This window comes from Ictalurus furcatus, chromosome 14 (assembly GCF_023375685.1).
Source record: "Ictalurus furcatus strain D&B chromosome 14, Billie_1.0, whole genome shotgun sequence".
Classification (NCBI taxonomy): Eukaryota; Metazoa; Chordata; class Actinopteri; order Siluriformes; family Ictaluridae; genus Ictalurus; species Ictalurus furcatus.
Window position 1 is genome coordinate 27616443 of NC_071268.1, and position 9551 is coordinate 27625993.

The 9551-nt window shown below is 42.6% G+C and overlaps 2 protein-coding genes across 4 annotated transcripts in view; one reads left to right on the top strand and one right to left on the bottom strand.

Annotated features, from left to right (window-relative positions):
- Positions 1–297: 297 nt before the first annotated feature.
- On the bottom strand, positions 298–6774 carry stpg1 (sperm-tail PG-rich repeat containing 1). 3 transcript variants are annotated; one of them, XM_053642055.1, is made up of 9 exons: positions 5914–6773; positions 4806–4854; positions 4499–4611; positions 4240–4338; positions 2833–3012; positions 1979–2090; positions 1168–1336; positions 825–1015; positions 298–503 (listed from the first exon to the last, which is right to left on the bottom strand). In XM_053642055.1, exons 1-9 carry the CDS (start codon positions 5983–5985, stop codon positions 430–432), a joined length of 1059 nt encoding a protein of 352 aa, XP_053498030.1. In that variant the 5' UTR covers positions 5986–6773; the 3' UTR covers positions 298–429. The 3 variants fall into 3 exon arrangements, with proteins under 3 accessions (XP_053498030.1, XP_053498032.1, XP_053498033.1); XM_053642057.1 differs by having other exon boundaries at positions 4806–4859; positions 5914–6014; XM_053642058.1 differs by lacking the exon at positions 4240–4338 and having other exon boundaries at positions 5914–6774.
- The window catches only part of meaf6 (MYST/Esa1-associated factor 6), a 4667-nt gene continuing 1737 nt past the window's right edge, over positions 6622–9551 (top strand). Inside the window, exons 1-5 of the mRNA XM_053642059.1 lie at positions 6622–6751; positions 8132–8247; positions 8363–8450; positions 8881–8926; positions 9131–9329. Coding sequence (XP_053498034.1) covers positions 6662–6751; positions 8132–8247; positions 8363–8450; positions 8881–8926; positions 9131–9329 — 539 coding nt within the window. The 5' untranslated portion in view covers positions 6622–6661. The remainder of the gene's footprint in view (positions 6752–8131; positions 8248–8362; positions 8451–8880; positions 8927–9130; positions 9330–9551) is intronic.

Sequence of the window (9551 nt, forward strand, 5' to 3'; positions counted from 1 at the left end):
AGTCAGTTACTCAGTCAGTCAGTTGCTCAGTCAGCCAGTTACTCAGACAGTCTGTCACTCAGTCGGTCATTTACTCAGTCGGTCAGTTACTCAGTTGGCCAGTTACTCAGTCAGTTACTCGGTCAGTCATTTACTCAGACAGTCAGTTACTCAGACAGTCAGTTACTCCGTAAGTCAGTTACTCAGTCAGTCGATCAGTGAGCAAAATGCCTTTTCAAAATGGACTTTTTCTTCTTTCTAAACACTTATGAATATGGAATGTGATAAGTCACAAAATAAAAACGAAACAATATAATATATGATTTTGATGTGTAATAAATTCGTGGAACATGCCCATTTACAGCTTAGTATTTAAATCTTTTCTGTAAAGTCTGTATCCCATAAACAGAGACTGCAGTGTTGTAATGTCTTTCTCCTGAAAGCTTGTCTCTATGCCGGTATCCACATGTTGTCATGATTGTATAGGAATGAGCGCTTTGTAGGAACATCTGGCTCATAGGAACCTGCAACATAGAGAAGAGACACATCATTTTAACAAAAGCGGGGTCAACCTCAAGACACACAGTGTCATATAGGAATTGGTTCAAATAAAAAGTAAACGTGTGTTACTGATCCTGCGAACTAAAATATCTACTGATGCTCATTATGGCATGTTGAAAGATATCGTGTGCATCAATCTGACATTTATAGTGGAATATTTATCACACTATTATCATTGTGTTTGAATCAGAAGGCGGTTCTGGGGGTAGGCAGTGTTCTTGCTCCTGAGATAAATCCATTTCAAAGAGGTGAGTAAGAGAGACAACCAGACCCATTAGTCTCACCCGGGCCCGGGACGCCTTGTCCTCTGGTGTGGTGCGTCTCCCTACGTGTGCTGGACACGAACGCAGCACTGGCCATGAGGTGTTTGGGAGGTCCAGCGTAGTTCACAATGTCGTACTGACCCGGTCCGGGCAGTGGGGGGGCTTTAGGAGGAAGCAGAGGAGGAGCTGCGAGTCCTAAATAATGCCTTCTCCTGAAACACACACACACACACACACACACACACACACAAGCAGAACACTTACACATCTATAAAGGAATGGTCTGGAAGTGTCAGAAACAGTTTGGTGTCACGCTCAGGTAGGATTTTCTGAATAACTGTGCGTAGCTGTAAGGCACACTTACGGTACAATAGTCCTCTTCACAGGTTCTGGAGTTTTATAAGGACTGTAGGATCCTGGTCCCGGGCCTTCACTCTTCACCAGAGTCTGTATCCTGGCAGAAGTGGATTTGAAGCAGGACGAGGGTACTATAGGGGTTTTCTGTATCACCGTGGCATTCACACTGTAATGACCTGCAGGGAGGAGAGATTGCAAGAGAAAAATAGACAAAAGACAGAGAGAAAACACAAAAGAGGGGTGAGTTGGGTGAGTGAGGGGTGTGTGAGGGGTGAGTAGGGTGAGCGAGGGGTGAGCGAGGGGTGAGCGAGGGGTGAGTCGGTGAGTGAGGGGTGAGTGAGGGGTGAGTGAGGGGTGAGTGAGTCAGGTGAGTGAGGGGTGAGTGAGGGGTGAATGAAGGGTAAGTTGGTGAGTGGGGGTGAGTGAGTCGGGTGAGTGAGGGGTGAGTGAATCAGGTGAGTGAAGGGTGAGTGAGGGGTGAGTGAAGGGTGAGTTGGTGAGTGAGGGGTGAGTGAATCAGGTGAGTGAGGGGTGAGTGAGGGGTGAGTGAAGGGTGAGTTGGTGAGTGAGGGGTGAGTGAGTCGGGTGAGTGAGGGGTGAGTGAATCAGGTGAGTGAAGGGTGAGTCGGTGAGTGAGGGGTGAGTGAGGGGTGAGTGAATCAGGTGAGTGAAGGGTGAGTCGGTGAGTGAGGGGTGAGTGAGGGGTGAGTGAGTCGGGTGAGTGAGGGGTGAGTGAATCAGGTGAGTGAAGGGTGAGTCGGTGAGTGAGGGGTGAGTGAGGGGTGAGTGAGGGGTGAGTCGGTTGTAATGACACTGACATGGAGACGGTGCTCTCGGTGCAGGTGGATAAACATCACTGCGTCCCGTTTTAGAGAGAAAAGCAGACTGGGCTGAAACCACTGAATTCACCTCCACTCCACTGTAACACACCTGCTGACACAAACACACACACACACACACACACACACACACACAAGACTGTTATACATTCAGTACTGAAGTCACACGTCAGCTACACTCTTTAGCTACAATCTTTAGCGTTAATGCCTAAAGATTCTCAAAGTTTTATAGAGAATCAGATTTGTAAAGTTACACAACGAAAAATAAAGGTATCCTATTCAAATTCAACTCTGTTCCAATCTATTCTATAGTTTTATTCTATTATTTTTAATAGTACTCTATTCCATTCAATTCCACTCTGTCCTTCTACTGGGTTTTATTCTATTCTGCTGTATTCTCCTGTCATATTGTATCCTATAGTGTTCTATTCTCTTCTATTCTGTTCCTATGTGTTCTGTTTTCTTCCGTTCTGTACCGTTCTATTCAAATTCTATTCTACTCCACAGTGTTCTATTATAGTGCGTTGAAATGAAATGAAATTCCTCCACATCACACCTCCGTTTGAAGTCACGAGATGAACGTAACGCACGACAGGAAATCAGTACGGATTCCGTTTAAATTCCTTCTCGAATAAAGTTAAAGTGCAGAGACTTAATAATCTGCCATGGAAAATAAATAAATATATATATGTTGGACTCCTTACCACAGAATTCACAGAGTTACAAAATACATGAACTTAGGGATTTTTTAAACTTTTAGTCAGGTGTCATTTTGATTCGCTGAAGTGATTAAACTTTCTTTTCCTTCTTTAACAGGATTCTCCACCACTCACGTTGTACTGGTTTGGTGCTGGTGATTTTTGGGGTGCGTTCGGTGTTTGAACGGCGATGGGCGGGTGGAAGGTTCTGGAGACGTCCCTGTTGAAGTCGTGCTGCCGGAGCAGTGAGCTCGGCAGGTTGTAGGTGTTGGGGGCCGGAGATCCTCTCTGGGGTTTACGGCTCACTCTGAGAGCCTGCGGATACACAGTGTGAGGCAGAAGCAACATTAAATCAGCGGGACGTCCGTTCATCTATAAACATACAACATAAACCAAACCTCACGGTGTAACTGAACACGCCGGAGCCTAACGGGGGCGGCCATCTCGTCTGGATTTTTCGAAGCAGCCATTTGCAGTGTTGTACGAATTCTCCGCGGAGAAATGATATTTCCCGGATTGTTCACGGTTATTACCCAGAGTGCACTTTAAGTCCAGCGTATCGTGATTTCCTTAACTCTTTTTACAGAGGTTTTGGGCGTGCCCGTGTTCAGCGTTGAATTTATTCGTGATGTCACACTCCACAGTAGTGGTTACTGGCTCATATGAAAGTAGACACTCAGGGTTTCAAGGACTTGCTGTCTGTTTTATCTCTGTACCTGTGTTACTGTGGGGCGGTGTGAATTGTTTACCCAGCAGAAGGCTCACACCGCTCCCCTTTCCCATCGCCCTGCTCAGCAGCAGCTAAACACAGAGTCACGCTACTCTACACACAGAAACGCAACAGCGTCCTGACTCGTGACAGACTCGCGGCGATAAAATAATTCGTTTATCCCGATTGAAACCGTCCGATAAGTCGGTTGAAGAAAGGGTTAAACTCAGATTTGATCAGAACCGCTAAATATACACAAAACAGTGTTTAACAGCAGAGCTAGTGGCGTAAAGTGTCTTGCGCTTTCAGAATTGTTTTCGGTCATGCTGAGTCACGATGACGTGTTTCAGTGTTCAGTAGTCAGTGCTGTCTGAATTCAGTCCTTCACTGGCTTATATCTACATATAGAAGTCTATATATGAAGATATATATAGACATATAGAAGTCTATATATGAAGATATATATAGACATATAGAAGTCTATATATGAAGATATATATAGACATATAGAAGTCTATATATGAAGATATATAGAGACATATAGAAGTCTATATATGAAGATATATAGACATATAGAAGTCTATATATGAAGATATATATAGACATATAGAAGTCTATATATGAAGATATATAGAGACATATAGAAGTCTATATATGAAGATATATAGAGACATATAGAAGTCTATATATGAAGATATATATAGACATATAGAAGTCTATATATGAGTCCATGTGGATGTGGATTCGATGGATAAATACAGATTTTGGTTGAGGCAGGCTTCTACATTTGCCTCGCAGCTCCAGTTCAAAATGAGAGTCATGATGAGTTTCACCTTTGACGCAAAGCCTCCGGTTCCTTTCTTGGAGAAGGATGGACTGCAGGTGTCGGCGGCTGTATGAGATAAATACGAGCCGGGACCGGGATTCTCATTCTACATGATAAATAAATAAATAAATAAATAACACAGGATCTGATGGATTTATCGCAGGACATGATTTTTACCGATCAAGGACTAATTCCTCCAAAGAAGTGGAATAATTTCAGATCAGATTTAGGTGTGTGTGTGTGTGTGTGTGTGTGTGTGTGTGTACCACAGAGTGTGTGAAGCGCTTGGCTTGGGAGCTGAATCCTCTCCTCTCCACATTACTGATGATCACAGTTTGGTATTTGGTGGGAATGGAGGAGGGACCAGGAAACTTAAAGCCTGATTTATAACACACACACACACACACACACACACACACACACACACACACACACTGGAACATTGTGTACATTTGAATTACGTCTAAACTGTTCCTATATTCCTAAAACAGCTCAGTCTCAGGATATAACCTCGTTCTTTACTTTACACTCAGAGAGCGTTTATAAAATGATATCAAACTCTATAAAACTCACAGCCACTCGCTCCTCTCATACACCTCCTCTCCGGGTAACCCATCTCCACCTTCACTGCAGCACAGGGAGAGAGAGAGAGGGGGGGGGAGAGGGAGAGAGAGGGGGGAGAGAGAGGGAGAGGGAGAGGGAGAGAGAGAAAGAGAGACAGAGATAGAGAGGGAAAGAGGGAGAGAGAGACAGGGAGAGAGAGGGAGAGAGATAGATAGAGAGGGAAAGAGGAAAAGAGAGAGAGAGAGAGGGAAAAAGGGAGAGAGGGAGAGAGAGAGAGAGAGAAGGGGAGAGGGAGAGAGAGAGAGAGAGAGGGAAAAAGGGAGAGAGGGAGAGAGAGAGAGAGGGAGAGAGAGAGAGAGAGAGAGAGAGAGGGAGAGAGAGGGAGAGAGAGGGAGAGGGAGAGAGGGAGAGAGAGAGGGAGAGAGAGGGAGAGAGAGAGAGGGAGAGGGAGAGAGAGTCAGATAAACAGAGAGACAGACAGACAGGCAGACAGACAATGAGGGAGACAGATAAACAGAGCGACAGACAGACAGGCAGACAGACAATGAGGGAGACAGATAAACAGAGCGACAGACAGACAGACAGGCAGACAGACAATGAGGGAGACAGATAAACAGAGAGACAGACAGACAGGCAGACAGACAATGAGGGAGACAGATAAACAGAGCGACAGACAGACAGACAGGCAGACAGACAATGAGGGAGACAGATAAACAGAGAGACAGACAGACAGGCAGACAGACAATGAGGGAGACAGATAAACAGAGAGACAGACAGACAGACAGGCAGACAGACAATGAGGGAGACAGATAAACAGAGAGACAGTCAAAAAGAGGGACAGACAGACAAAGACATGCAGAGAGGCAGACAGATTGTGTATGTTAGTATTTTTTTGTTAGTATTTAACTGTATTTATTGTTATTGATCATGGTTTTATTAATATGCACAAACAAACAAACAAACAAATGAATAAATAAATGAATATTAATTAGTAATGATAATTATGGTGTATTTCCTGTGTGTTGATGTTACACAGTAATGTCAGTGCAGTCTCTGAACCAGATGTACCTGCTACAGTGTGTATATTTATTTATGTATTTATTTAAAGCAGTCTTACCGCACGTGCGGGGAATTTCTCCACACATGTGGGAACTTTCTTGCGGTCTCTGTTGGTCCAGTTGGTCAACATGCCGTTGCCATGGTAGTGACGTCACTGAACCTTTGCCATGGTCTTCTTTTTGATTTTCAAACACAACACTGTAGCGCCGCTCAGTGGTTAAAATTAGTTGCAACGTTTTTTATTTTTTTTTACTTACGATTTACGTTAAACCGGAAGTTGGATGCAGAGGTGTAGTGTCGTGATTTGATGCGCAAACAATCTCCACCCCGTGTTTTCCGGTAGCAGGCTGATTGGAGGAAAAAAAGGCGCCTGTTCTAGGACCAAACGGACATTTTAGGTATATATTTATGTAACCCTAAATGTGCTTGAAAAGAAATATAAATAACCCACACCACATGGTTATAGTATAAATGACAATGAGTTTCACTGTGTCCACACAACAGGGGCTAATTCATTATTTTAAAAACAAATCTTAAATTTAGTTAAAAACAATGATTTCTGCACAATAACGAGACTTCTGTTATCTTATTAGTAATTAGTATAGAAAAAAACAAAACAAAACAAAAAAAACAATGTAAACAGCGCTACAGCATCTACCAGCTGCAGCGGGGCATTATTTTAATTCAGGCACACAATATGGCTACCAATAGGGTCCTTAAGACGCCATATGCAACGGGTGCGCGATACAGGATAATACCCTCTCCCGCCGCCATCTTGTTTGTTGTTGTTGGCCCGCGGTTCAATCATGGCGATGCATGCTAAAGCGACTCCGCCACAGATTCCCGACACCCGCCGTGAGCTCTCGGAGCTCGTCAAGAGGAAACAAGAGCTTGCGGTAGAGAGAAAAAAAATATATATACACATTTTAATACAATCTAGCAGCTACAACTGTGTAAAATGGCGTCAGATGGAATAGCCTTAGAGAAGGTTCTAGAGTATGCGTTTGACTGACTAGTAGCCGCATTCCAAATACCCTTCTGTAGGATATGTAGTCCACTACGTAGGCGGCTGAACGGTCTCGTTTCGTGTTCTGTGTAGGGCGCGTATGTAGGCGGATATGCGCCATTTGTAACTCAGCCATGGGTTCCGCGGTTAGCTGTATAACGGATCTTTTTTGTGATTTTTTTTTAATTAAATTTATTACATGATATAACGGAACGGTGTTTTTATTTATTCCGTGTAACATTTTATTATAATTACTAACACTATCAGCAGTAAAACTAAATAATATTAGCTTGCAACATGTTTGTTAGCACGTTAGCTAACAGTTAGCTCGCGTTGTGCTGGCTGTGAGAGGCGGTGTGTTGAGGCCGCGTCACAAACCGCTGTATTCTCCCTAAATGGGTGCACTACATAACATATCACAACAACGGGCTTATTCACCCTATATAGTGCACTAGATGTGTGTGTAGAATAGAGACGTGCCCAAAATTATATATATTTGTGTGTTTTGTATATGAAGTAATCAGAAATAGTAAATAATTTAAATATGCAAATATTAAAAAGTAGAATAACAACATAAATGCATATTAATTCACACACAATATGCTTCTTTTAAATATTGTAATGTTTTTGTTCCTTTGCTAAATTTCCTTTTAATAAGCAAATACTAAAAATAAAATAAATATACAAAATAATGAAATTGTACGCCGTAGTAATTAAAATAAAATGAAATTTTATAATAAAAGTCCCCCGCCCCAGAGTTGACCCATGTACTGTAGACATAGCTACACATTTCATTTGATTATTTATTGATTCATAACCCTTTTTTAAATTATTTAAAACTTATTACAAATTGTGAATTATGATTCATGAAATGAGAAATGTTAGTTAATTTATTCGTCCGTCCATTTATAATAAAGATGAGAAGTCATAATTAAAATAAAATAATACTGTGGAAATATATCTATTTATTTATTTGTTTGTTTGTTTTTGTTCATTCTTTATTTTTAATTGAACACACTTTAATTTAAATCCTCATTAAAACGATTCAATCCTACAACAGACTTTAAAAACGGTTTGTTTGTTTTGTTTATTATTTATTTGTATGTGCATACTTAATGAATATTTTCCTCTTGACTCAGTTTGGCGTTTTTATTTATCTTCTGCATTAACTATCTAAAAAAAAAAAAACCAAACGGATAAAATATTGCGTGTTTGCTGAGATGTTGTTCAGGTTAGAGTTACGCTGGTGGTGGTGGTTGTGTTTGATCAGGAGACGCTGGTGAACCTGGAGAGACAGATCTATGCGTTCGAAGGCAGCTACCTGGAGGACACGCAGATGTACGGCAACATCATTCGAGGATGGGACCGCTATCTAACCAACCAGAAGTGAGCGACGGAGCGTGTTTTATCCCTTTATTCTACTCTCTTATCATATTTTATATTAAATTATTATATAATGTTATACGGGAGTTCATTTCTTTTTGTTTTTGTCCTTTGATAGAAACTCCAACAGTAAGACTGACAGAAGGAACCGGAAATTCAAGGAGGCAGAACGTCTGTTTAGTAAATCCTCCGTAACCTCAGTGGCAGTCAGTATCCCTCTCTTCTCACCCACGCCGTTCCGTCGTTTAATTCGTTCACACACGGCTTTATGTTTAAAGTCTCGCTCGTGTACTTCCTAGAGGAGCTCTAACTGAAATGTCCCGGATGACGGGGTCAGGCGTAGCACTGGTGATCCAGACTCGAGGATGGAATCTAGCATACAGCGATTCATTTATTCTTCCCGACATTTAAGCGTTTTTCCATAATCGGGTATCGGATTTATGTAGTATCGGATCCGCCGAGAATAGCGCCATCTTGAGAGCGTTTTGATAATTGCGCACATGAGCCCTGGTTGAAGAAATCCTGATCTGTCCATGCTGTTTTTTCATAAGCACATTTGTTTGTGTGTGTGTGTGTGTGTGTGTGTGTGTGTGTGTACTAATCCCTGACTTTTCCTTCATCTCTTTTTCCCGGCAGGCTGTGTGTGCTCTCGGTGGCGTCCCTGATCACATGAATGAAAAACGTAAGTCAGTGCTTGTGTGTGTGTGTGAGAGAGAGAGAGAGAGAGAGAGAGAGCAGGAAGTTATAAATATAAGTAATGCTACAGTCATGACTTTGGTTTTCCTCTTAAATCTTAAACAGTTATATCTGTGCTTTACTTACCTCAGTATCAGCCTATAAGTTGGTCATGTCATTGCGAGTGACTTTTTTGTGTGTGTGTGTTTAGGCGAGGCAGGCAGCGGCACTGAGAGCGACGCGTCTCCGGACCTGCAGAACCAGGAGAACGAGCCGGGTCAGGAGGAGGCGGAGGACGCAGACGGAGCACTGCAGGACCTGAAGCCTCAGAAAGCCGCGTCGTCCTCCAGCTCCACCAACACGGGCCACCACAGCAGTCACAAGAAACGCAAAAACAAGAACCGACACAGGTACCGCTCGCAATTCTGACCGCAAATAGATTAAAGAAGCCTGTGACAAAGCGTCCAAACTAACCCTTCACAGATCCATTCAATTTCCTCGATGTCGTCATGACAATAGCGGGGTAACGACCTGACATACCGGCGGTCTCCATCATTTCTGTCGTATTTTCTCATGACAGGAGTCCTCCGAATAACATAATATTCAACACGAATAAAAAACACTTCCAATAG

Bases quoted from the DNA above. Each gene is read 5' to 3' on its own strand.
- stpg1 (XM_053642055.1), bottom strand. From the start codon at position 5,985: ATGTTGACCAACTGGACCAACAGAGACCGCAAGAAAGTTCCCACATGT. The intron at 4,339-4,498 runs GTACACACACAC...TTTATCATGTAG, and splicing joins AGCGCTTCACACACTCTGTG to AATGAGAATCCCGGTCCCGG. The intron at 1,337-1,978 runs GTCAGTGTCATT...TCCTCCCTGCAG, and splicing joins ACCGAGAGCACCGTCTCCAT to GTCATTACAGTGTGAATGCC.